The 27,396-nt window shown below is 44.8% G+C and overlaps 3 protein-coding genes across 6 annotated transcripts; 2 read left to right on the top strand and 1 right to left on the bottom strand.

Annotated features, from left to right (window-relative positions):
• Positions 1-338: 338 nt before the first annotated feature.
• LOC144941784 (regulator of microtubule dynamics protein 3-like) lies at positions 339-15,495 on the bottom strand. 3 transcript variants are annotated; one of them, XM_078868221.1, is made up of 11 exons: positions 14,884-15,296; positions 11,215-11,258; positions 10,662-10,807; positions 9,694-9,796; positions 9,004-9,064; positions 8,785-8,863; positions 7,717-7,794; positions 6,311-6,409; positions 4,859-4,912; positions 4,360-4,440; positions 339-3,881 (listed from the first exon to the last, which is right to left on the bottom strand). In XM_078868221.1, exons 1-11 carry the CDS (start codon positions 15,294-15,296, stop codon positions 3,801-3,803), a joined length of 1,239 nt encoding a protein of 412 aa, XP_078724347.1. In that variant the 3' UTR covers positions 339-3,800. The 3 variants fall into 3 exon arrangements, 2 of the variants coding, with proteins under 2 accessions (XP_078724347.1, XP_078724348.1); XM_078868222.1 differs by having other exon boundaries at positions 11,215-11,255; XR_013639265.1 differs by having other exon boundaries at positions 3,845-3,881; positions 6,384-6,409; positions 14,884-15,495.
• LOC144941787 (barrier-to-autointegration factor A-like) lies at positions 15,286-20,258 on the top strand. 2 transcript variants are annotated; one of them, XM_078868224.1, is made up of 5 exons: positions 15,286-15,390; positions 17,903-17,955; positions 18,051-18,106; positions 19,165-19,330; positions 19,784-20,257. In XM_078868224.1, the coding sequence occupies exons 4-5, from the start codon at positions 19,205-19,207 to the stop codon at positions 19,928-19,930; spliced, it is 273 nt and encodes a 90-aa protein (XP_078724350.1). In that variant the 5' UTR covers positions 15,286-15,390; positions 17,903-17,955; positions 18,051-18,106; positions 19,165-19,204; the 3' UTR covers positions 19,931-20,257. The 2 variants fall into 2 exon arrangements, with proteins under 2 accessions (XP_078724350.1, XP_078724351.1); XM_078868225.1 differs by lacking the exon at positions 18,051-18,106 and having other exon boundaries at positions 19,784-20,258.
• A 2,066-nt stretch (positions 20,259-22,324) lies between these two features.
• LOC144941903 (barrier-to-autointegration factor-like) lies at positions 22,325-25,881 on the top strand. The gene is made up of 3 exons (XM_078868406.1): positions 22,325-22,442; positions 23,345-23,508; positions 24,231-25,881. Exons 2-3 carry the CDS (start codon positions 23,383-23,385, stop codon positions 24,375-24,377), a joined length of 273 nt encoding a protein of 90 aa, XP_078724532.1. The 5' UTR covers positions 22,325-22,442; positions 23,345-23,382; the 3' UTR covers positions 24,378-25,881.
• The last annotated feature ends 1,515 nt before the right edge of the window (positions 25,882-27,396 follow it).

The raw sequence follows: 27,396 nt of genomic DNA, 5'->3' as shown, positions 1-27,396 counted from the left end.
TCTTGCCCACAGCAAGATATATGACAATCGCGGTTGGCAGACGACGATTTGCCGACGGCGGTCAGAGGTGAATAGAATGAGACACGAGCAGTCGACGGATTTTATGCTGCAGCCAGTGGTACTTGTGACGAGTTTATTTTTGTTATAAAAAGGTATAATATTCAATCTGTAATATGCATACTTGGGCATCTACAGATTCATTAAAATCGATTGTTAAAATTGCAGTAATGCATCAAATCGTAATTGTACTTCTGTAAATAGTAGGCTAATGGGCAGAATAATAATATCTGTACAAGTGAAATGGGTGGGGACTAATTGAAAATCAAAACCAAATTTATGTTTTATAAACTTAGACAGCTGACTTTCTGGGGTGGAGGAGGGGGTAGGGGTGGATTGTCACATGCCTTAGAAATATTTAAGGGTCCCTGCTGTGGGTAAAATACGTAACCTATAAATGCTCCATTTGTCCAGAAAGTCGGGTTTCGTCATTGAGAGCATGGGGCATTAAGTGAATTGTTAAGTTGATTGTGTGCCCATCTGCAGGGAGGAGATACAATAAAAAACATTAAAAGTTGAAAGTGCAGCAATGAAGCCATGGCAGGATATCTCAATTGATTGAAATTAATTTGTTCATCAAGTTTTTCCAGGACACCCCCCTCTCATACATATCCGCACATGTTACTGATGTGTGCATGTGGTTTTATATTAATAGCACGAGTGTTAATTTACAAGAGAAGCGTTTAAGAAGATTAACTTGCACTTTCAGTCTTCAATATCATTTAAAAGTGAAATCCTGTTGACCAAGATATGCCTCCTGCTATTCGGTATGCGTTGCCATCATCGTCTTCAAGTCAACGTCGTTGAGTTGTTTTTTTTACGACAGCCATGACAGGACATCTGCCCTTAGTATTGACAATTTGAACAGAGAATGTGGTTCATTACTAAACGTTTTGCACCTATTTGAACGCTTGTGCGTGAGATAGACTGCTTGTCACCAGACGTGTACATTTAAGTTGCTTTGACACTTTCCTTCATCATAAACTTCACAAGTGTTCGTGTGTGGGTGTGTGTGGCCGGCCAAAGGCATTTGAAAGTCTTATTTGGCTGTCATTTGGTAAAAGGGATCCCACCCCCGCCCCTGGTCTTTAAGAGCTAGCCACATTTGATTCTCAACTATCCAACACAACGACCTCTAAGTCCTCAGCGACCCACAACAGCCGTCTTTGGAGACCTGCCTCTGAAACGACGCAAGGCGTGGGCACGACCGTCCGAACGTTATCTGCATTCACACGACAGCGAAAACACTCCTCGGTAAGACTCGGCCGATATTGAAAAAGTACATGCGACGGACATTCCTGGAGGCTGCGAGTTCTCAACCAGTGCGGTAAGATACAAGCTTGGGAACAAGTGCGTAATTTAATAAATGAAATACGGTCAAGTAAGGCGTCGGCCACCATGCTCGCTGCGGCATACCGATTCAGAAGGTGTTTTTAACAGTTGATGGTGTAAGTGCAAACTGCTGTTACTGCTTTGGGTTTAAAAAGAGAACGAAAATAAGCTTTTGTAGCCACCGTCTCCGAGCCTGTCCCACACAAGCTTGAAGCTTGGTGAATAAAAAAAACACTTCAAAGTTACACTCGAGTGTGCCGCCAACACGTGACATCACTGCATAGACGTGACGGTGACATCGGCAGAATGCTCGAGGCTTTTTAAGTGTTTCCTGATCGCGGTGACCACGTTTAATGCACTGATGCAGCTCCGCTGAGATCCTGTATTCAAATCAGATTCTCCGCTGCGTCTGCTGAAACTGGGATTCTTACGTGTAGTGAGTCAATGGTCTCAACCTGGCCACAAAGAACTGAACAAAAATATTGATTTTGGTATTACACGTGACTAAATTCCAGTTATGAGAATTGTAAATATTGGATTCGGCGATCCTGCAACAAATCTCCGTTTAGCAGGGTGGGTGGAAAAATGCTGCCCCCGAGTGTGAATAAGAGGTCCCCTAGAGTTTTCAAAAGCAGTTCTGTGGCATCTACTTCCGTGGACCATTTAACACGGCGTGGTGCGCTGCATCCCTCGAGTTCCAAGTGGATTCTTCATTTCACGGTGCATCAGCAATAATACAATCGGGATAACATTCAGTATCAAGATGAAGAGAACTGGTATTTTCTAATTTAAATAAAGGACCAACTTCATGTTGGATGGTTCAGGGCACAGCCTACGCAGGCATCTACAAAATATGTGCCATTAGTTTTTTTGGTTTGCATCTTAAGTGCTGATTTGCAGGGTTCAAATAACCAACAACTTTCATACCACGGAAACAAGTCTCAAGTGTTAAAGGACAAGCCAAGCTAGTCATAATTCGCATAATCGGTTCTATCACCTGAGAATCTACAAGAGCTTACTAACTTTCATTTAGTGACTCAAGTAAGCAATGCTGAACCCTATTAATACAAACACGTGTAAATAACCTGAGATAAATGCCAAGACATTCAGATTAAATACTCTAAAAACGACAAAATGTAAGCACTCGGCAAAAAAGTGCACCTTCACTCCAAGTGCAGTGGATAAGTAATCTCAAAATAATGTTCAGGTGAGAAACTAAAGCTCAAACAAATAAACGATACCAGGCCAACTTAATAACCATTCAAACATTTCCGTGGGGAACAACTTTTAAACTAAACTTTGTTTTATTTAACCAGGTATGGCCCCACTTGATATAAATTCGGTTTCAAAAATATTTTAAGGGGTCTTACAGATACATTTTTCACAGCCGACTGTTATCCAAAGTTTGGTGGCGAAAGCTTTGAGAGAAGAATTTCTCAACACAAAGCCCAATGAGGAAAAAACACTTGGGTTAGTGGTTATTTATAGTCCATGGGAAGAGCTGAAATCGGTACCACTTAAGGTAGCAAAACTTTAACAGTACCGATTGAGTCATATGGCTAATAAGAGTTAATGTTTTGATAACCCAATCGTTTTGAGTGGTTATCGCAACATTTACAGTTGAGCCACCTCATGTGGTACCGACAAGTGAAATATTTGGTTTGGTCTCATGGACTACTAGCAGGAGAGTCCTCCTGCGATCTGGAGAGGGTGGTTTTGGTGAAAATCTTTGCAGTGGCAGCAGCAGCATGAGATTACGAACGAGTAAGTGCATTTGAAATAAATTACGGTAGTGAAATTAACGCTGCTCATTGCTGCTGGCCAAGAAGGAGACTGTGAACACCACTGGACTTTGGCTCTTCACGGGTCCAGTGAGGTTGAACAGCAAGCCTCAAATAACCCTAAGTTTCCCTGGAAATAAAGGTTATTTCTCTCTAGCCATCTTCACTTTCTTACCACACCCAGTGCACACCACCACTCTTCTGCCCCATTTCCCTGTTTCACAATGCCCCTGATAGCCTTCGCTGTCATTTAACCCACGGGTCCCCAACCGGACCGGTACCAGTCCGTGGCCTGTTAGGAACCGGGCCGCACAGCAGGAAGTGAGCGGTGAGTCCGCGCGTTGCCCGCCCATTATTTTATTATTTACCACTTCCATCCGCGCCTCTTTCCCGCACTGTGCGCTTGTCTCAGTCACAGTTTTGGTAAAGCCCACAAGCTAACCCCTAGCCAAAATGAGTAAAAAAACAAACGTCGCTGGAGAGGTTGGGGACCACTGATTTAACCAACACTGGGGATGCGTTGGACTCTGTCCTGCTCTCTCCAGCGGTCAACAAAGTAGAGCAGGAAGTACGTGATTGCCGGGTCCTCGAGGTGATGCGGGGAGGTGCGTGGTTGAGTTGGGAACCGCTTCAGCTCATCAGCAGTGTGGAACCATCGGACCGAGATGACGCTGATATCAGGTGCTCCAGGTCCTGCTGTACTCTGCGGTCCTGGTTTTTGAAAAAAGAATGTTATTAAGGCTACTGCAGCCTTGATTTAATTGTGTTTAGAAGAGCGAGCGATCATATTGTCCGAATTGGCTGCGCTTACTGCATTGCACAGCACATTATAACAATTTATAGCCCCCCTTCGTTGAATTACCGAGTTGATTCCCAACTAGGATATGAACTAAACAAACCTTCTGGGAATTGTACACTAACCGCACTACCGCCAAACCAACCATTAGCACAACAAATGTGAACATTCAGGGTTGGTTAATAAAGTAAAAATATTCATTTAAAGCCCATTGTTATTGTGCCGTTGGATGAAGGCCTCCTCGGAAAGGGGGTCCAGGACCGGTTGAGATATCACTCGCCACTGATGCTAGCCAGGTTCACAGTGCCACTGCTCTCCCCAAGGATTACTTACACAATATATATTAAGCACACTGCTGTATAAGAATTACATTCACACAAGCAGGGGGGTTACCTGGGCAGTCAGAGCGGGCAGCTTCTGAGCAGACGCAGTCCACCTCTGCAGCTCCTCCTGCAGACCTAGTGAAGCGCAACACTGCCGGCGACAGGAGGACAGACAGCAGCGGGGAGGAGGACAAGGAGGAGAGGGGGGAGGAGGAGAGGGAGAAGGAGGAGAGAGAGCGAGCAGCAAAGAGGAGAGGACAAAGCAGGGAGAGGGAAAGAGCGACGAGACGGGAAGAGAGAAATTCCAGTCAGCGGTAATATTAACATTTTCTATTTCCACTTTTTTGCATTTGTCACCAGTTTAGTTTGACTTAGCATCATAATATTTTATCTTGTGATGTAACCCAGGTCCACTTGGGGAACAAGACCTTCTTTAAATGTCTGGCTTAATGGGTTGTTTCCATCTCTTGGTGAAATAAAGACTGGATTTGATAAGTACATTTCACCACAAAGTCATGCACCTACTCAACACCAGGAAGTGCAGTACAGCTGACTGAACGTGCGCTCACCTTTACGATGAACACCTGGTTGGCCTTGGAGAAGTTCGGCTGGATATCTTCAGCCTGAGGTTAAAAGAGCAATCACACAAGGCAGGTTAACAACATGTAAAAATTAAACGGTATGACAGTGCTGGTTCATCGAACTCCATCATCATCAGCAGCAGCAGCAACCATTACACTGGTCAACACACTTTTTCTGGCATAAGGTATTCCAACGGTTTTAAGGTAATTTTAGGGTGCTGATTCCAAATCTGGCATCAGTTTTTGTATAACACGTCCGGTTTTTGAGATATCAAATATTGCATTTTCAATAAAAACTGCACAAGAAAAATATTAAATAAATGTGGATATCGATATAAAATGATATTATAAACACACTATCCTAAAAATACAGCACCATATTTTAACACTAAAGCAGTCACTGACTCGCAACAACTTGCAATCATAAGTGACAGAGTTAATTTCGGGTAAAATCAATGAAAATGGGGTATGCCGATAGCATAAAAATGAGATGTGATAGAGCAAATCTGAGATCAGATTTGGAATCAGCACCCTGAAATTCATCTAAAACAGCTGCAAAAGTCCAGGCCAGAATTTTATTTTTTTGTTGACCAGTGTTATCTATGCACTGCTGGATGAAGGCGTCCCAACGTCATCCCTCTCCCTCATGGTTAAAAACTAAACGTGTGCGAAGGTGGAAGCCACATGATGAAGCCTCTGATATACACAAACTCGAACCTTAACCCAGACCTCGACTCTATTCCTGAGATCAGAACATAGACCACCGACTGCAAACATTTGTTTTAGTGATACACTAGAGTTAGAAGACAAATAGGGTATCATAGTTTGGATATTCCACGACGCAAACATAGTGAAATGAAATATCACTCAATACATATGTACATCCAATTTGTTTTGTACAATTGTATGATCACATACACTGCAGAAACATAAAAAAAACGATAGTGAGCTTAACAACTTAAACCAATAAATCGCTCCACTGTTACATGCATACTATTGCCATTGTTCTTAGGTTTTTTCGGTAAAGTCAGGTAGGTAAAACATTAAAATTAATAAAAGTAAAATAAAATAAAAATCACGACGTTTCGGAGGCAACACAAGCTTCCGTCTTCAGGTGGAACCGTCACAGTCACGACAGCTGTATCAAGTAAATGAGAGATTGCTTGATACAGCTGTCGTGGCTGTGACGGTTCCACCTGAAGACGGAAGCTTGTGTTGCCTCCGAAACGTCGTGATTTTTATTTTATTTTACTTTTATTAATTTTAATGTTTTACCTACCTGACTTTACCGAAAAAACCTAAGAATATGAATCCTTGCAGTCACGAAAGCTTCAAATCTAGAATTATTGCCATTGTTCCAAACGTTTCCCCGATGTGGACAGACCACAGTAAAAAACTCCGAGAGTTTAACGATCATGAAAAAAACAGCGATCAGCAGACCTTAAGGAAATACTGAAGAGCTTCATTCACAGATGACGTTGGGTAATTCTTGAAGATGCTGTTGCAAACTCGCCTCTCAATCCACGTCAAGTTGGCCATCTGATGGAAAGAACGGAGACGTTGGCGGAGGGGAAATCGAGCGATAGAGAGAGATGGACAGAATGTTGAAGGGAATTTGAACAATAATCTACACAGGGTGCGATAACAGTCAGGAGCTATACATCAGTACGGTATAAATCATTGCAGACACTGAAACTGTTAACCATGTGCCTGGAAAACGTGTCGCGCAGGATGCTTGAACCTTCCTCAATACGCCCACATTAATCGAAGCACACTCAGCTTGTATTTTCACCACTATAGGCAGCGTGGTTTTGAGCTCGCTATGGTTCCTGAATTCTGCTGCACCCAGTACTGTAGTTCAATCTGCAAAGGTCAGTTTTGCTGCAAATGCAGATTGACGGAGACGGCTTCCAAACACACACGACCAAACTCACCAACCCGTGAACTCCTCATTTCCATGAACAGCCAATTTAAGTTTACTTAAATGTCCTCGAGCTGGTCCGATTTCCCCCAGAACTTGAGTTTACGGGGCAACTTGGTTTGGTTAACAAAGCACCGGTGCCTCCCATGTTTTTCCTGAATTGCTTCACCCGCACAGTCTCACTTGTTCTGCCCTTGCAAGCATCCCCACTAAGTCGGCCAATGTTGATCAATACCGCTGCTGTGTGAACCGTAAGAAATGCTCGCCGGTGCCACCTACTTAATAACGGACACGAAAGATCCCGTGACGCTATTTGCCAAAGTAGTAGGCCACCATGTGCCGGCATCATGGTCCAAATCGACCGAGAGTTGAAATAAAAATAGACCCGCAAATGAATCAATCGGAATGTACGCAGCAACCATCGCTCCTCCTGCAAAAAACTTGGCAGGACCCTCCTGAACGAGTTATGAGACTCGGTGAGGCTTTCCTGGGTAAACAAGTACAATGTAAAAAAAAAAACACATTCCTGCGGAGGGAGCTGGTAGGAACGTTGGGTTGCTCGGTCAATGACCAGGGTCAACGGCGGCGTGGTGTATTCCGCAAATATGCCCGACTGTGAGGGCGGGCACAAGCCGGCGTGAGTAGGTTAAACGTTGAGTTTTATAAGGGCACCACGGGGTGACCAGCCCCTCCCCACCCAGCCCCTCCCCACCCAGCCCCTCCCCACCCTCCCCTCCCCACCCAGCCCCACCCTCCCCACCCAGCCCCTCCCCACCCAGCCCCTCCCTCCCCACCCAGCCCCTCCCTGCACGACGGACGGATGGACACAATAATCCCCTGTGGGCTAGTGTAACCAGGAGGTTCCTACCAGTAAGAATTACACTTTTGTTCTCTTATCTGCGATGTGTGCGAGCCCGTCACTCACTGCAAAGCCCCAGCGTCCAAGCAGGTGCAGCATTTCGGGGTCCGAGGGGTTGGTGGCCAGAGTCTGCTCCAGGTGTCTCTGGAGTAAGAGCAGCAGAGACAACAGATAACACAGCCTGTTCTGAAGAATGCGTTATGGGAAAAAAAATCGTGTTATAATAAATAATATAGGACAAAGCACAGTCCACGATAACACGTGAGATGCATTTGGAAGCATCTAGCAGCATCCCGCCTTGTGCGATGCTATGCCGAGGCAGCCGCACAACCGCTTACTCCTACTCGTGTGACGTAGTTACGTTCACTTGATCGCGTTACGTCCAATTCGCATCCCACGTTTACAAAAAATGTGTTCCCGAATACATTCATCGCGTTATATCCAATTCGCGTTATGAAAACAGGCGTTCTAGGAGAGCAGACTGTAATAATAATTTCAACTTGTAACACACACATGTTCGCTCGCTCTCGAAGAGACAAAACGACTCAGAGGCGGAAGGAACCACAGACAAGCGGGAAAAGGCAGCCAGGCTCTAAGTCGGCACCAAATTCCCCGCAAGCTCAACTACGGTCCTCTATATATAAAGGCGTTATCGGCAAATTAATCATTGTTTGCATGGATGAGGAAATCAGAGCACCTGGAGTAAAGCCACACGTGCGAGGGGACAACACTATTCCGTACTGATGGGGAAGAGGTGAAGACCACATTTGCCGTTTCGCCATCTCTTGACAAGCCAGGGTATGGCTAGCATCAGACGAGTTTGTTGACTGCACTAGATGAATGATAGACGTCCTGGTATCTCGGCTTTCTCTCTTTCGAATCGGACAAGCTCACTGCATGGCCAATGAGGCCAGATGAGGCATCAACCCAAACTTTGCCTGTGGACAGGGGGCAGACTGTGATGCATATTGTGGAGGAGGATTTTCCTCTGAGCAGACGAGATGGAAGATTGAGAGCACTGAACGCCACAGAAATGATAATGCCGCTGTCGACTTGATCAGCCAAATATGCACAGGCTGAAGAACCGGAGGAAATGGCTCTTCTTGAGAACAAAGAACGTTTTGCTGTACACACCTTAACAGAAAAGCTGTCTCTCATCTGGTGCTGAGTCGTCTGTAATTCCCACAGATAGTCCAAGCAAATTATAGCAAACCTGTATACTCAGACGTGGAAAGGCAGCCAAAGGTATACTTTACATGTTTTATTGCTATAACTGCAGAACAATAAACTCTGACCTCCTCACCACTCACCTTTGAACCAACAGAAATCACGCAGATGCAACCTGTGCCTCACCATTTGCGGCATTCCCTGATGCAACTTCTCCACTTGAGCCCCTTTTCTGCTGACTCTTTGCCTAAATGACATGAACAGCTTTATTGGAAGAGCTTCTGTTGTCTTTTTTTTCCGTAGCTTTCGAAGAGTACTGCAACATAATGTGTTAAAAGGAGACACAGAAGTAGACATCACAGAACTACTGCTAGGATCCCGTCAAGAGACCTCTTATTCACTCTGGGGGTTCTACACTTTCTTATGCACGTTGATATATATGTGTCCATCGCATGACAGTCTCAGCAAACTTTTGTTCATTCTCATAGCTGTAATTTATTTAAAAATAAATGATAAACTTATTTTAAACTATGCATTTGTTGTGCAAGCATTGATGACCAGGCTGACACCATCAACTCAGTACATTTGACAAACCAGGTTCAACACGGGTGGCTGAATCCCAGATTCAAACCCAGGATATCAAGCGTACTGGTTCAGTGCTCTGACCCCTGTGCTACCTTGCCACCTCTATCTTATGGGTTGCTTTGAAAACGAGAAGCAGGAAAGTCATTGCGTGCATAACAAAGACACCTCTTGCATAAATTGTAGGAAAGTAACACGCTTTTACTGCTTTTTTTTTACTGCAGGGCATTTTCCACACACCACCTACAGAGAACTTCCTTAATAATTCATAAAACGCGTGCGCTCATGGCTTACCGGTGAGCGCGTGTATCAGCCGCTCAGATTTTTCCTCGGTAATTTCACACATATCCCCGGAGGCACGGGCCATCCGCCACCAAAACGCTCCGCGCCTGGCAAACTGTGGCACGACAAACAGGCATAGTCGTGCTAGGGACACTGATCAATTTGTATACCTTTCCTATACATTTCACTCCTATCGTGTATCGTTGTACTGTTTGTTGTTGTAACGTTCTGACCTGCCCCTACTGGACATCTGTGAAGAGCTTTATAGTTCATCAGATTTCTCCAGTATAAATAAATATTCTGATTATGATTCCCCATCACCCCCCCCCCCGGCTTCTGAGATTCACAATCCGTCACGATTCACAGTAACGGTTAATTTCAAGAATAAATTATTTTTCCGCGTGGTACACGAATGTAGAAGCTCGCTTGCAGTGGTGGCCAAGCTACCTGCTTGGCCATTCAGCCGCTCAAAATAATTACTGCATCACTGCATTATGCCAGAAAAGTTTGGAGGATACGAGACACGGTTACCTATTGGCACTTACTTTGGAAATCTTTCCCAGCAACTTCGCATAACCTCACACAATTCAAGAAAATAATTCGTTCTTATCTGCTATCATTAATGACCATGGTGGCTGGTGGCTATTATTTGATGACTTTTGACAAGAGCACAGCACCAGATTTGGATATAATTACATCATCCGCACCGATTGCCTGTCGGTGCTTTTCTCCGAGCAGGTCAACCAGATGCTCTTATCTTTCCCAGTAAATCCGCATGCAGATTGGACGCCGAAAAAAAAGAGTGGCTGCCACCAGACTTTGAACGATGTGCGGGCTGTATAATTAAGGTTTGTTGACATCAGTGGGCAGAACTACAGAACAAAAATCTGTTTTAACGTCAGCATTGAAATGATGCCCCGCTGCCCGTGTCCATGCTGGGATTGTGTGCCAGTCCCCCACCTTGTGTGCCAGTCCCCCACCTTGTTCTGACCGCAGATGAGAGCATTTAAAGCCTCGTTCCAGCTTCCTGGGCCCGCCGCATGCAGCCTGTCTGCTCGCTGCACCAGCTCCTCAAACTCCTCGTCAAAACACAGCTCCTCCTCCTCCAGCAGTATCATCGCCTGGCCTATGTCAGTTACAGCCATGTGATTAGCATCCTATTAGTAGCAACGCTGAGTTTTATTTGAGCGGCATATGGAAAACAGCACGTTAACACGTAAAAAAATTTCAATCCACTGCTAAATGTGGGTTTCCCCGCATCGTGTGTGTCATGTTATTTGATCATACGTCACCTTGACGGTCAGCGCATGCGGGAAGCAAAGGCATGCATAGGCTTGGAAGCATAGGAGTACAGTACAAAACTGGATTAATGCGATGCCTTCTATGTTTCTTTCCTTTACGAACTCTCACTGACCAGTGTGGTGAAGTATGAGGAGAATCTCCTCCAAAACTGGACCGACAAATGGGCTGCACGTGTACATAGTGGTTGTTATTCGAGCAGATGCTTAACGAGTGAGCACTACCCATTCATACCTGGGCCATCCACTGTGTCACCGAATTCATCTTCTGAATCACTGCTGTTACAGCCAACATGCAGAAAGGAAAACACGCATCAGCAAACACAGGCGCACATTTAAAAAATGCAGGACGGCACTCTAAAAAACTGAAAGTTAAGCGACTCCGTTGGCAATGGTGTGTACCAATACAAAGTAAACAAGTTAGGACAAATCACGCATATGCATGGATTACGCTTTCCAACACACGTTTGTCTGGAAGCTGACTTGTAGCTGTCAGGGCAAATCCTGTTTGTACTGTATCCAGTATTTGCCAAGACATGTTTGTTCTGTGTTTGTCTCCAAGTTTTGGGAAAACTTATTTTTCGATTGGATAAGTCCCAAATAATAACACAGGTTTACACGACAAATTAATTAATATCGAATCCTTTTTACAACAGCTACAATGCACTCTCGTTATGGACAGATGCACAGATGGACATAACTATAGTAATACACAAACGTGTTCAACCTTAAATGGAAAGTGTAAAAACCGTACCACATTCATCATTGACACTGGGATCATGTTTTACCAACTTATATGGCAAGGTACTGTAACACAGGACTTATTATCGACTTCTAGGCCACAATGTATGCTTCAGCAGGTAATGAAAATTAGGTTAAAGTGTGCCATTTGCATTAATGAAATGTGTGTTTTTATAGAATTGAAAGTAAACTTTGTGAAGTAAATGTCTTGCACTTACAAAAAATGTAAATACCGCAAATGGAATATTTCAGTCATCGTTTAATGGTGTGTAAAACAAGTGTCAACAACACACATGATATCTTTTTTTTGTGTTGAAAATTCAATATTTGAACACTAAATAGTCAAGAGTACTGTCAAAACCCACACATTTCTAAAAAGCCATTATATTTTAAAAGGCTGGGTATCCAGAAAAGATTTGGCAGTTTCCCTGTCATAACTTGTCAAGTTTATTTAATATTAAAAGTAACTTTTTTTTCTACCATGAAACAGGAAAACAGCTTAATGATATCTGCATGTCCTGTGTTAATGGTGCGCGCGTTCATCCAAGTAATTGTTGCAATTCAGGGTCATGATTTCAGTCAAGAATCAATCTTTTTTCTTTCAACTTCGCAGTGAATGTAGTGGCCATTAGTGGCTGCAGGGTCACAAACGCATAGGACACAAAATATGACTAAGTAATACATAATTTCCAGCCCTTTGTCAATCCACTTCTGGATGAAGATCTTCCCAGGACCGTTTCAGATATCACTTGTCAATGATGTTAGCTGCCATGACCCGGAATTGAACTTGGATTGGTGGGTTCCTAGCACAAAGCTCTCACCACTGCACCACCACACCACCCACATATAAAATATGTGCATACATCATGAGCTTAAGAATCAACATTAATTGATTAATCGGTGCATCATTACACCCCTAATACGGTGTTGCAGTGAACATGAGCACGATATGTTCTTTACAGATTAGTATTTACACAAACGAGAAATGTATTTTCATAAATATCAATGACCAGTTTAAACATTCACACAGCGTAAATGATGTCTTTGCATACAACTCAGCTCATACTCTCTGAATCTTGCAACTTTTATCTACCGACAAATGTTTCACCTACACAGTTGCAGAAGTCGTGTTTTAAATATCACAACGTGGTGAAGTATGTCTAAATAAGCCCTGCCAATTACATGATGTGAAAAAAAACTCCTCATCCAGCAGTGGATTGGCATAAGGGCTATACATAATTAAACATTTAACACATTATCACGTGCATTTCTTTGATCAACACAAATTATACTTAATTTTTTATGCGCAGTATTCCACTGGGATTTGATTTAAAAACTATGTCTATGACAGCACAGTCACTCCATTGCTATAATTGGTACGAGTGCAATTTGAGAAAATTGCAGGAGCAAGCTCCTATTTATAATGCTGAGTTCATAAGCCAGCCACATTTGACTCGGCCCAGAACGGTCTGCTTATGACCGCATCATCGAGATGCACTCGATGTTGTTAGTTCTCGGAAGCTAAGCAGGTATTTAACCTGGATAATGCTTGGGATAGGTGACCAACATGCTGAAAATAGCATTGAAGGCTGTCGAATGGCTGCACCTTCAATAGCGCTCTCTGTTACAGCCCGCTTGGTTTATGGACCTTTGCTCAGCAACGGTGATTAACAAAGCAGAGGGCACTGCAGCAAAATCCAGTGTTGTAGATTACTATGGTACAACAATTAAGCTTCCCCCTAACCTCTATGGTAAAATATATGATCAAAGAATCCCCCCCATGCATGACCCGAACAGCATACGGAGACTATCATCCAGCATGTATGTATACAATGGTCTGTTAAACTGCAAAACCACTTGAATGAAAGTGGTGTGAGCATGGTATGTAGTTATTACACGAATGATAAAGCAGTGGGCAGTGGTAGTGAACAGTGGTGAGCAGAAACGCATCTTCTTCAGTAGGTTCCATCCTTGGTGTTGTTAGTGAATATTCAGGAAAGATATAAAGAGGAAGCACTGTTGTGTTAGTTCTCCAAGTTCAGCAGCAAAGTATATTTCATTCAGTCTCATGTTCATCCTTAAGTCTTGATAATGATCCATTCAAATCGGTTCTATTGCTCCTTAGGATTTTTTTTTCCCTTCGAATCCTAGCCAGGGTAAAGAAGCGAAGGAAGGAAAAAAAGGGTACGCCTTATGGGGAATCTGAGAGGAGTCTGCGAAGCGGAGAAAAGGAGGAAGGAGATATGAAGGGAAAGTTAGCAGAGAAGACAAGACACCTTTCAAGCACCAACCATGCTGACATTCGTAAAAACCGAAAGTCAAGTTCCTCAGAAGCTGACTTATCGGGGTTTAATTTTAGCGACCTGTAAAATATTCAAACCGCACTTAACCCGAGATGCCCCGGCATATCCATAATGCGCTTCTTGATAGAACAGTTCCAATTTACACACTGAACCAGAGAACCAGAAATATTAGTCCTGTTGCTTTTACCGGTACGACTTGGCTATTAACCACCTCTGAGGTGACAGTGCCGATCCCCCCACAGCGGTCCGACATAACCGTGATGAACTTCAAAGACTGATGCCAAATTGCAGGTTGACCCCATCTGCACCAACCTCCCCAATCGGCCCTCTCACCCTGACCCCCGTTCATCCCAGGACCCCCCATCAACGCCTCATCCCCTCGCCACTCACCCCGAAGATCTCCCCCCATCTGACCCCTACAATCCCCAAAATTGGCCCTCTCACCCTGACCCCGTTTATCCCAGGACCCCCCCCCCCCGTCAACACCTCATCCCCTTGCCCCTCGCCACTCACCCCGAAGAAGCCTCCCCCATCTGACCCCCACAAGCCCCATCTGACCCCCACAATTGGCCCTGTCACCCTGACCCCGTTCATCCCAGGACCCCCCCCCATCAGCACCCCATCCCCTCGCCACTCACCCCGAAGATGCCTCCCCCATCTGACCCCCACAATCCCCATCTGACCCCGTTCATCCCAGGACCCCCCCCCGTCAACGCCTCATCCCCTCGCCACTCACCCTGAAGATGCCTCCCCCATCTGACCCCCACAATCCCCATCTGACCCCCACAATTGGCCCTGTCACCCTGACCCCGTTCATCCCAGGGACCCCTCTGCCAACACCTCATCCCCTCGCCGCTCACCCCGATGATGTCTCGCCGGGGCTGGCGGTGTAAAAGCTGCTGGTGGAGCTCGACTGGAGACCGCGGCGACGGCGGCGGACCGACCCGGCCGCCACTGCCTCCTCCACGATGCCGGGCAGCCCCTCTCGTAGCCGCCGCACGTCCGCCCGAGCCTCGTTCAGGCTGTCCGCCAACGTCCCCAGCTGCTGCACCATCTCGTCGTGACCGCGGGAGAGCTTCGATGTCGCCGACGTGGCGATGTTGACGGCGACGTCGACGACGGTCGCACGGCTGGAGGGCACGAGGTCCTGCGAGGCGCCGCCGGACGACCCTCGCCTTCGCCGGTATAAAATCCAGACCAGACCGAGGCTGAGGCCTGCCACCGAGGCCCCCAGCAGGGCGCTCAATGCGAGGCTCAATCTTCCCGGCCGCATCGCGCTCTGGTCGCTGAGATTGTAATAAGAAGAACGTTAAAGAAATATTAAGTGGAAGATACCCAGGTCTCTTCTCAAGCACGCCTTTAAACAGGTTTGTATTGTGTTTGTTGGTGTTTAAAGTAGTGATTTTAATGGGTTTAGCGAGTCACAAGTTGCTCGAGTTGCCGATGCCCTCAGCCCAACTCTGCTCTGACATTCACCCCACCACGACCCCCTGGGATCCGTTTTCAAGGTAAAAATAATTTATAAGGGGGTGTTTATAGAGCAAGAAGTTATTTTTCACGACACGATACTTTATCAATGAGTCACTGGCGTACTAAATTTGTAAAGCTTTTAAAGCATTAAGGTGTAAAGTAAGGAATTGAGTACAAAATAAAAAAAATGGAAGTGAAACGCGATCCAATTTTTGGTCTCTGGCCACCGATTTGTGCAGTTTGACTCGCGGGTTTGTTCACGCAAATCGTCTCCGTCGAATTGTTTCGTTTAATAGTTGATAGATAATTATTGTGTCGTTTGATTAATGATATGTTTCATTCATCGTTTTGTTCGCACGTTATTTTGGGCAACTGTACATGGCGATCCGTTTATAGATACCCCACTAAATTGAAATTATTAAAACATTTATCGGTCGCAGAAAAGAACGCACCAGTAATGCTGGGCAAAGTAATATAATCAGTGTTGAACACATTTAACAAGTGTATTGAGATTATATTCTTGGTTCTTTCGGTAAAGTCACGTAGAAGGAAAATAATAAAATAATACAAATATAAAACTATAAAAAAAATTGTTGAGATTGTTGGAATACATAGCGAGACCTTCACGTATATTTCAAAGTCCTCTACAATTCCTGTTACGTGTATGGTACGTCTATAAACGTATCACGGCGCTGTATCAAATGTATGGGGGATGGGAAGCGATTAGACTTCCGATGCTCGGCTCACGGCTAACATCAGTATCGAGTGATATCTGAACTGGTGCCGTGGCTCCAACACCTTCACCAACCCGCCTGGTAAAGTATGTTAATTTTGAATTCTCGAAATTAACGTTATAATTCTTAACAACACAGACACTGTTTTATAGCATTTTGGCGATTCGAATACAGTACTGTACTGTGCTATTTGAAATCGATACTAATCCACGATAATTACTTAAAAGGATGCACAGTTCTGGCAGTACTGCAATGCGTCAACGCCGTGAAGTACTGTTACAGTATACGAATTCATTCACGATATTTACCTTATTATCACGCCCGTGCCTTGTCTAGCAGTGGATACATCCTGGCTACCGATGATCATAACCGTGTTGACTAATCGACAGATGCGTACAGTCGACATAGCGAACGAAATGTCTCTTATCTTGACTTTTTAAAGCACCTTCAACGGTGCTGTTTGTTTCTGGCCGTGTGGGATAAATGTGGGCCCTTTTTTGTGGCGTTAACGGTTTAAATGTTCCAGCTGTTGGCTGCTGAGGAATTTGTCAATGGAAACGAAACATTCATGAAACCGTTCGTGTCAAGAGATCGTGTGTCCTTGTTTTTGTATGTTCATTGTTGCGAACGCCGGTTCCTAATTATTGTAAAAAAATATTATTTATTCATCTTCTTCTCTCTATTATATAAAAGGGAAATTTGTGAATGTGTGTCTGTTCAAAAATGTTTAGCGTACTTCCCGACATGCAACAAACTTGAAATTTGCCATGTGGGTACTTTCCAGACTGTACACCATGCAACAATTATAAAAATACACTTTTGTATATTTTTTGTAGAGGGGGGGGGGGAGTTTAATAATAATGCATTTATTTTGCACGGCAAGTGAGCTGTGACGTCACATCTGTCATTTGACCCGTGTGCGGAAGCGCTGCGCTACGAACCCGGCGACCCGAGTTCGATTCCCGCTCACGGCCATCACCGGTGACGATTATTTGAACCGGTCCTGGGCCTCCCCTAGGTCGACTCAGCCTCAAACGAGCAACTCGTGTGGTGTGTGAACATCGCTACTGGGTAGACAAAGGCGGCCGGGCGTGGTGAATTTAAGTCCCGTAGTAAAGCTAGTACAGAATAAACGTCGAAAAATACAAACGTTAGGGTGGAATAGCGAGACAAAGAATCGATTATATAATTGAATCGCCAATCGGAATTGGATGTAGTGTATTGCAATGCGACGATTCAATATATGTATGCGGTTCGATATTAGGAATCGATTCTATATTTAAAATCGTGCTGCATGTAGCGGCCTCTAGTGGTTGCATACATTAAAAAAACATCCATAGTTTATGCGAGCTCTTTCAAACCTGTTTTATACCTTAAGTCATCGATATTAATTAATGTATCGTTTCACACCCTACAAAGTTCACAACAGTTTGCTGTGAGCACACACTTGTTTTCAGTTTTCCTAATCACAATATTAACTTTATTACATAAATGAAGCCCCGATTAAGATAACTTCTATTCACCAATAACACATCCCCCTCCCCCCAACCAAAAAACATCACAATATAGTCACTGCTGTAAAATTAATTACTGGAATCAATCCCTGTTGATGATTTAGGCAATTTCTCCTGTGCGTATTAAATTAAACACGTGTCTATGTGTGTATTCTACGCAGCAACAAAGTGGATTTGGTGTCTTTATTTATTCCTTCAGCACTTGAGACAAAAGGTAAGTCTAATTTGTGCTTCTACATTATGGTAAAATAGACATTTTTCGTAGATTTTTCAGATATTGTATCGATTTACAATTTATTTCAACTCCAGCGACCGAAAGCAGAAGAGAATCAAGTATCAGAGCAGAGAATTTGAACAAATTCAAGGTAAGTTATATACAGTGCTACAGTGCCATGAAGTGAGGTGTTTTCTGACTTAGTTTTGTGCAAGAATCACTGCCATTAATACAGTGCTAAAGTGAAATGCAGTGAAGTGTTTGATGACATACTTTCGTGCAAGATTCACTGCCATTAAATTTACACAAGATACAATTATACTCTGCTAAATGTTTTCGGTAATATTACAGCTTCCGTCCTAGGACGGGCAAAAGGCTAGTATATAATAAACTCCTGTATAACTATAATTATACCGATTTGTTTTGTTTGTTTTACAAATAGTGGCGTAGCTATCGAGTGTGCAGGCGGTACAACTGCACATATGCCTACGGGCTGGAGGAGGGCCAGGGTGCTGTTACAAAGGGGGTGGTGGCAGAGGTCGCAACCGGGTACCCGATACCCGTACCCTACCCAATACCCAGCTACCCGTACCCAGCTGGGTACGGGTAGCTGGTTGCGACCCTGGTGCGGCCGGGTACGGGTAAGGAATCAAAACCCGTTTGCGACCTCTGGGTGGTGGTGGGAGGGTATGGGACGAGGGGGGGCCCCATTTAATTCCTTGCACCAGGGCCCATGCCAACCACGTTCGATGCCACTGCTTCCAAAGCAGCATTATCCAGCAGCAACCACCCAAGCAATCAAGGACTTGGGTCAACCGTCCGAGTCTTAGAATTGTAGGCGTTAACTTAATTTATAAGCAGCGGAATAAGAGTAGGAATTAAGCAAGGATTTGAACAGGGTAAGTCATACAAACATCGGAGTCTAGTTACAACAATGGATATTGCTCCATTGTCCTCTGCTGCCTTATTTGAATGTATGTTGAACTTCTTTCGCACCGCACATAGCCAACCGTGCTAATCATCCTGTACTTTAAACAAAATGTTTAAATTGAAAGTGGGTCTCCATTTAATTGTCTTACCTACTCTGATGTTCACTTTGTGCATGAAATTCTAATTTTATATCCGCCAGACGTACCCACCCTTTGTTATTGGAAGACGTACGTGAACTTGTGATAAATCACAAAAGAACGTGTTCTTATGTAATTACAGAAGGAGTTGCTGCAGCAATAAAGTTCACGCGGATAACACAATGTCGTCGACTTCTCTGAAGCACAAAACGTTCATCATGGAGCCCATGGGGGAGAAATTGATCACGACTTTGCCTGGCATCAACAGACAGAGGGGCACTCAACTGAAGAAAGAAGGATTTGATAAGGTATTGTCTTTGTTAATCATGGTTAGATGGCAGCTTTACTCTTTGGTTTTTTCGGTAAAGTCACGCAGGTGAAAGTAAAATAAAATAAATTAAAATGAAAACAACTAAATTAAATCACGACGTTTCGATTGCAACACAAGCAATCATCATTAGGTGTGAAAACTACAGTAATTTTTTTTTCACCTACGTGACTTTACCGAAAGAACCAAAGAGCATGGATCCTTGCAGTCACGAAAACTTACAATCTAGAATTAGATGGCAGCTGGTTACTCGCACGTTTTTGTGGGATGATGCCAGCTGGGCCTGGTGTATTTTTTCCCCATCCCACGCCCTTGTGTGCCGTGCCGGAGCACCTTCATAGGTGCCCCTGTCAAAAACAATCGCCCCATCAGTCTTTGAAAGACTGAGACAGGGCGAAGGATCATTGTCTTGGCGGGTGTGTTGCATTCACAGGCATTCATGGTTCTGGGACAGTTCCTGCTGCTTCGCAAGAATGAGGAGCTCTTCAAGGAGTGGCTCACGTACATATGTGAGGCCAATAGCCGGCAAGCGTCGCAGTGTTTCAAGTGTCTCATGGACTGGTGCGATGCGTTCCTGTAGCAGGCTTTGTCGTGGGCCACCTGGCTGGTGTTGCCCTCCTAGCCAGACTGTGGGGAGCAATTGGAGTACATTCAATTTAATTAGATCAATCATCATCATCAGCCATAATCAACCCACTGCTGGATGAAGGCCATCCCAAGTCGTCACCACCTGGCGCCTGCACATCAGCTTAATTCATCGCTCCACGGCCGCGTTCCCACATACACACCAATATGCTACGCAACCTGCTTCATTGGGGTGATGTTAAGGGAATACTGTGAATGGGAAAATGTTCAAGTAGCTAACTTAATGTGAAAACATTGGCAATTGCGTTTTTTGCAGAATTTGTTGCACTTGTTTAAACATGAATTCAATAAATGTTAACTCATGGTTCTGCACATCTGTGCATGATGGTGTATTGTATTCTGGCATTCCAATGAAAAAAAACGTATGGTACTTTGATACAAGAAAATAATACATGAGATTTTTTTATCATAAAAAAAACATTATTCCACATCTTCACTCGCATTGCAATATTCGGATGTTCCGGGCTAATACAAGAGATTTATAAATTTCGATTTAAAGCTTTCGTGACTGCAGGGATTCATCTTCTTGGTTCTTTCGGTAAAGTCACGTAGAAAGGAAATAAAATAATAAAAATATAACATAATAAAATAAAATTCTCACGACGTTTCGGCCACAACACAAGCAGCCGTCCTCAGGTGAAGACAGAGCGCTGTCTTTCCGACAGCTCTGTTTCTTCACCTGAGGACGGCTGCTTGTGTTGTGGCCGAAACGTCGTGAGAATTGTATTTTATTATGTAAAATTTTTTATTATTTTATTATTTCCCTTCTACGTGACTTTACCGAAAGAACCAAGAAGAAGAAATTTATATTTCACCATTAATAATAAATTAGCCAGGCAGTGGTGGCCATGCACGCGCCTGCATAAACACTCAATTATTGAAAACATCTTAATATATAGAGGATTGCAGCACTTGTGCAATTGTTTATAGCTTTGGCGCTCACCATCTCGCTGCCTTCCAGCTTACCTGTAGTTACCGATTGTGACGCTGTATAAACCTCAACAATTGTATTTTTGAATGTCCTTTCCATCACAAATTATAATCACCTGGGTTTTATATAGCTAAATGTGCACAAAGCCTCAGAGCGCATTACATAATGCTTAGGTTTTGGAGAAAGCAGGTGAGTTTTTGAGATGCATTTTAAAAAGTGCGACAGACTCAGATTTCCCGAATGGACTGAGGATGAAGGGATTTCCACAATCCAAACAGCTCCGTCTTCCATAAAACCAAATCTTGTGTTTGGAATAATGAGTAGACCGGAAGCAGAAGATCAAAGTTTTCGCAGATCTGCGAGGTGTTTCGGAGCCAACTCATTCAAGGCCTGACTCTGTACTTTTCAGGGAGGCAGTGTATGGTGGAAAGAATATGGACACGCGATTTAGATTTGGTTAAAACCCAGGCAGCTGAGTTTTGAATACAGTATATTGTAATATATTTTAAAACATTTCAAAAACGCCATCAAGCAAGGCATTCCAGTAATCCAACCTCGATTAAATAAAGGCATGCACCTGCCTCAGCATCCGGGCGGGACAGGCTCGGTCTTAGACGAGCTCTATTGCGTCGATGAAAAAACGAGATTTTGGTAATATTACTACATACGTGGGCCTCATGTCAAACTGAGGTCTAGGATAACACCCAAGTCTTTGACCTCAGTGGAAGAACGAATTACAGTCCCCTCTGGCCATACTAAAACCATGCAATTTACACACTTGATGTGGAGAGTTCGACAACATAATCTGTCATCACAATTTAATTTAATAAAATGTAGGTGCCTCCAAGACTGACCAATTGCAGCCCAAGTACACGTTTGTCTGCTGTGACATAATTAACTGGAATGCACCTGGTGTTAAAATCTAAGCAATTGTGCGCCTGGATAAATACGAAGACGGGCGACTGCCATGCTTCAAATACATTCCTGCGGAGGGAGCTGGTAGGAACGTTGGGTTGCTCGGTCAATGGCCAGGGTCAACGGCGGCGTGGTGTATTCCGCAAATATGACAGACTGTGAGGTCGGGCACAAGCCGGCGTGAGTAGGTTAAACGTTGAGTTTTATAAGGGCACCACGGGGTGACCAGCCCCTCCCCACCCAGCCCAACCCTCCTCACCCAGCCCCTCCCCACTCTTCCCACCCAGCCCCTCCCCACCCTCCCCACCCAGCCCCTCCCCACCCAGCCCCTCCCTCCCCACCCAGCCCCTCCCTGCACGACGGACGGACGGACACAATAATCCCCTGTGGGCTGGTGTAACCAGGAGGTTCCTACCAGTAAACACCCCGATTATTTTATGAATCGAACTGCGAATTCCGTTCCTAGCCACTGGGGGGCGATGGAGGACTTTCGCCCTCCACGCCAGGATGTGTGTATGGGGTTGGATAATAACCACAGACACCAGGCCGTCCCGGGTTCTCTTCTTCCCAAGCGCTGCTGTTGCTTTCCGCGACTGACCGGGTACTCGTTTGAATCTCGATGGGGGAGTGTGAATCTATAGAATGTGAACCTACGCTGATGCGAATCCGTAGATCTCACGGTGGAGTGCATGAAGCTCTAGGATACTGTACTTATCTCGGTTATGTTACTAAAGGCTTCACCCTTAGAATGGGGTTTTTATGCAGCAATTTATCATACGCAAAGCAACGTCTACAGCTAAAATTACCACTTACATCAAGATAAACAAAGGGGTCATTGACGGAACACATTGTCTGGGATTCGGGCCATAATTTGATGGGCCCCATCGTGTGGAATTGTGGGGACTTCCACGTTTTGCAGAGACATGCTTTGCAAGCTGACGATGACTGTGCTGATGAGTTTTAATAGCAACGAAACCGGCCCATGGTTGTCTGCCTCTCTCTATCACTGCTGCTGTCAGCCATGTGTTTCGTCAAGTTTATTTTGTGAGTGCGATCTAAGACGAGAAGCACCGCAGTGCAGCTCTTCAGGAACGTGCTGATGGGTTTTGCATAACGCACTCAAGGCGGAGTGATTTCCCTACACGTGTGTGTGTGTTGTTTAGAACTTGTGTTTTTTTTTTCTCCCGGCTTGTACTATCATTCTGTTGTGATGGCGTTTTCCCGTCATTTACAGATTTTATCCACGAGGGGGCATTGTCCACAGCCCGGATCGAGCAAATGCAATCAGCTCGACGGTTTGGGGGAAGGCCTTGAGCAGTGGACAAATCATGGCTCTCGATTGAAAACTCATTCCTTTAGAACTGCTCTTTGTGTTGTGTTGTCCTTCTCCCGCACCTCCAATTAGCACGGTTGGCTACGTACGGTACGAAAGAAGTTCAACGTACATGGCTGCTGATGGTTATGATTATAAAATGCGTACTTATCATTCGCCTGGAATTGCAGAAGGACTTGCCATCAAGCATCCTGGAGCTCGACACGTGATGTCAGCAAACTCCGAGAAGCACAGAGCCTTCGTCTCGGAGCCCATGGGAGATAAACCCGTGACGGATTTACCCGGAATTGGTCCGACACTCGGTTCTCGCCTCCAGAAAGAAGGACTGGACAAGGTACATCGCGGTCGCTGGCAATGAATGACCTATGGTGAAATCACCCGGAATGGGCCCTATCCTCATGAGATGTTCGGAACGCTAAGCGGAGTTGAGCCTGGATAGTACTTAGGTGAACACCACGCTAATGCAACACTTGAAGGCTACTGGCTGGGCTATGTGCTGGACAGCAAAAGGTAGTAACACCAACGTCTTGTTACTGTGCAATGCTCCAATGCCTGCCAAGTGCCTTTGCAAACCCCGCACTAAGCCCTCCAGAGCTGCATGCGGCTCTTTAAGGACTGCTGCTTCTAATAGGGTTTTTTCCCCTTTTTTCTGGCAACAAGACTGACACCTTTTGCAAGGAATCATGCTTACATTCACCACAATACTTGCAGTCAAATGCAAACAAAAAACAATACTCTGATAATGTATGCATTGTCTTTGAAACTGATTGGTCCACACCAGACAGCTTTCTTTTTGTTGCCAGAAATTTAGGGGAAAAAACCCTATGAGTATATTTTGGTACTGGCAAAGGAGGTCCCATGATGACTGCTGCTTCGTGGCGTTATTTTATTAAGGACCAGCACCGTCTCGCATTCACCACACAGTGCTTTGCGGCTCTTGAAATATTGACGTTTTGTTCCTGAATTCGAAAAAAATGGTTCTTGGTTGCTGACCCATGCACTAGCCGATGCCCTTTATGAAACTGATTGCATGTGTGTATTTCTAAATGACCGCAGGCATACAAGTTGCTGGGCCAGTACCTACAGGTGGGCAAGAAAGAGGAGATTTTTAAGAAGAAGCTCAAGGACACGTTTGGAGCCGACGAAGAACAGGCATCTGCGTGCTACGCGTGCCTGAAGGAATGGTCCAACAATCACCTGTAGCCCTGTGACCGTGGGGAGGTTACTCAGCTACAGGTGTCTCCTCCTTCAGCCCTGCACGGATACTGGGTTGCATGACGTGCGATCACCTCACTCCACTGGACAACCATCAACTTGAGTTGGCCCGATCTCAACCAGAACTCGAGTCGAATGACAACTCAAGTTGGTTAACAAGCGGTTGGCGTTTACATCATTTCCGGAGTTCAGAAGTGGATCTGGCATAGTCCAATAATGTAAAGATTTTTTTAAAATAGGGCTCCCACATTAATATCCAAAAAAGTCAATGTATATTCCCTGTGAATACCAATGTATGAAATACCAATTTTCGCCCCCTGCCCCCCCACTGTCGATCCAGCGCTGTTAAAGTAATGTGAGTGGAGCAGGGTTTCCCCAGGAATTTGTACTTGCGCTCGGCCCAAATTCGGTGGTGAGTGTGACATCTGAATCGATCGCAGTGAGGAGCGTGGTGGTGAAGTATGCTTAAGCAACTACCGTAACCGACACAGAGGCCTTCATACAGCAGTGAATTGGCAAATTGTGATACATTATTTTCATACGCCAAATGTATTCGTACGGAGTGCATACATTTCACAGCTCCTCAGCGATTTTCACTAAATATACATATTTTCCAGTATTGCTTGTGGTGTTTTGGAAAATATAGCACTTGTGAATTAATTTCTCTCGTCTTCTCATCCACCGGGTGGAATGAGTGATGCAATCAGTGCACGTGCAGGTGCGAGGTGGATTTGCGCATCTCAGGGCTGTGAGACATGGCGGTGATGGACTCCCTTGAGTCCATCTAGCAGTAGATTGAAAATATCTGTTTATGGTAATGATGATGATGTACCACAAGGTGGCGAGCGGTGTTCACAATTAACAAAAACCGTTTACGGCCACTTGAGGGCGCCAGAGATTAGGGGTGAAGTGAATGGTTTCGAGGTGGACTGGTCGAGGCATGTGAGACATGATGTGGTTAGGGCAATAAGAATGAGTTTGGTGGAGAGAAACAGACGTAGTAAGGTGGGCTAAGAACTGCAGTGCCACTCAACCCCATCATGAGCAATTGAATTGAACCAGTGCTTGGGATTCCATAACTTTGTACACGTGCATGAGCAGCCCATGTTGTCAATCAACTGCTGGATTAGGGACTTGCCCACGTCGTGCGGGTCGTGGAGGTTTTTTGACCACGCTTGGTTCAGTGTGGGTTGGTGCAGGCCGGAAGCAGAGACATGCGAACGAGTTGGTGAAACTGACGGTTGTTGGGGCGCCACGGTGGGGAGACGTTAACTACCTCGCCTCGTATAGAGGTCGTGGGTTCGATCCCGACCCTGACGCCTGTATATTTGGAGTGTGCATGTTCTCCCCTTGGTCGCGTGGATTTTTCTCCGGCTCCTTCGGTTTTTTTCTCTCCACATTTAGAAACATGCGTTAAGAGTAATTTGGCTGCTATTCATTTCCACGTGATAAGCCACTTCGTTGAGCTATCATTTGTGGCCAGGTCGTTTCAGTGGGCCTTACCTGGTACAAATGAAAATAGGAATAGTTTAAATAGTTTTCTGTACGTATGTTGAACTTCTTTCTCATCGTACGTAGCCAACCGTGCTAATCGGAGGCGCATTGCCATCTGCTGTTCATCTTGTAGCCACGCAGCCTTCATTGTGGGAAATAAAAAAAATGTTTGCATCACTCAAAACGCACGGCAATTGTCGCCAAACCTTGTACATGTTTTCACCTTTGCCTCTTCCCACAGCACACCCACACACTGTTTACAACCATTTTTGAAATGCCCATAATGCTTTGCGCAAAACGACCAGATGTCACAATCCACATCGCACATTTTCAGCTGCAATCTCCATTTGCTTTCCGATGATGTCGAATAAAAAAGAATTGACGGTTAACCTTGAACAAACGTAATTCAATACAGTACTTTGTTTATAAACACGTGATAGCCCATTTGGCACGAAAATATCTTGTTCAAGTGCAAGTGATTCCATTGCATATGGCACAACACTCAATATAAATAGAATTATCCATACATTTTGATGAAGGACCTTCCCAACAAGGGGTCTTGCAACTCATGAATATTGAACGCCTCCTTTTTACATGGAACTATGTTTTCTCCAGTCTTTTAACCCATTCCACCTGGGTCTGCCCCTTGACTTGCTGGCAAGCCGTAGCCATGCCACGTGTCTGCAAGGTGCACCGAGCTCTGCACAAGGGCAATGTGATGTGAAGGTCATTTAGTGATGAACGGGGACTCATCTTTGTGTCCTGTGCGTTGGCTGTGTTTGCACTGTTTGTTGTGTAGATCTGGGGATATCCCGTTGTTTAAGAAATCGATTGCTCGACAAATGATCGGTTTTGCTTCGGTTCCCACACGTGCCCCGAGAACGGGAGGTGATAATGGGCCAGATTTGGTGATGTCATTGGCATCATTGGGAGAGGTCCAAGACCGATTGAAACATCACTCACCACTCACTGATGCTAGCCGTGGCCACGCATCGAATTCAGGTCGCCTGGTTCATAGCACAATGCGCTAACCACTGCATTGGATTTTCGCTGTACCCCTCGTAGAAGAAGAAGACGTTTTGTTTTGAGAATCTCTATCTCATCTGTTCCCATGTGACCTCGGATAACGCTCCTTATCCTATGGAGTTTATTTAAAAGCGTTTGTCGTAAAACGTAATTTACGTCTGTTGCAAGTCATCACTCACGCAGCCCAGTTGTGTTTGAATAATCAAAACAATTCCAAGTGCGTACGCCGCTTCTCCGCTCTCGACGCTGATCCAGCGGTAGAGATTCCACTTTCTTGTATCGGGGATCGGTCTGTCCAAGCAAGAACCGCTTTTGACTTTTCACAAAGCAAAGAAATACTAATGCAATTTGTGAGAACTGTTTCCAGTGGGGGGAACCCCCCATACAAAGTGGACGTTATATAATCTGAACTGTATTGTATTGTACACTTTGAGACTGCGTATTGTGCAAGGTGTACATTATCTGTACGCGTGGCTTGTGCGTTCGT

The sequence above is a fragment of the Lampetra fluviatilis genome, chromosome 25, assembly GCF_964198595.1.
Source record: "Lampetra fluviatilis chromosome 25, kcLamFluv1.1, whole genome shotgun sequence".
NCBI classification, from domain to species: Eukaryota; Metazoa; Chordata; class Hyperoartia; order Petromyzontiformes; family Petromyzontidae; genus Lampetra; species Lampetra fluviatilis.
The sequence above is the reverse complement of the archived record's forward strand: the minus strand, read 5'-3'. Positions and strand labels throughout refer to the sequence as shown.

What these genes read in the sequence shown, in the direction of transcription:
- LOC144941784 (XM_078868221.1), bottom strand. Translation starts at nt 15,296, where the DNA reads ATGCGGCCGGGAAGATTGAGCCTCGCATTGAGCGCCCTGCTGGGGGCC. An exon ending in TCATCTGCGGTCAGAACAAG is followed by an intron (nt 9,797 to 10,661) that starts GTGGGGGACTGG and finishes GTCGTGCCACAG; the next exon opens with TTTGCCAGGCGCGGAGCGTT. An exon ending in TGCCCGCTCTGACTGCCCAG is followed by an intron (nt 3,882 to 4,359) that starts GTAACCCCCCTG and finishes TTCAAAAACCAG; the next exon opens with GACCGCAGAGTACAGCAGGA.
- LOC144941787 (XM_078868225.1), top strand. Translation starts at nt 19,205, where the DNA reads ATGTCGTCGACTTCTCTGAAGCACAAAACGTTCATCATGGAGCCCATG. An exon ending in AGAAAGAAGGATTTGATAAG is followed by an intron (nt 19,331 to 19,783) that starts GTATTGTCTTTG and finishes TTGCATTCACAG; the next exon opens with GCATTCATGGTTCTGGGACA.
- LOC144941903 (XM_078868406.1), top strand. Translation starts at nt 23,383, where the DNA reads ATGTCAGCAAACTCCGAGAAGCACAGAGCCTTCGTCTCGGAGCCCATG. An exon ending in AGAAAGAAGGACTGGACAAG is followed by an intron (nt 23,509 to 24,230) that starts GTACATCGCGGT and finishes AAATGACCGCAG; the next exon opens with GCATACAAGTTGCTGGGCCA.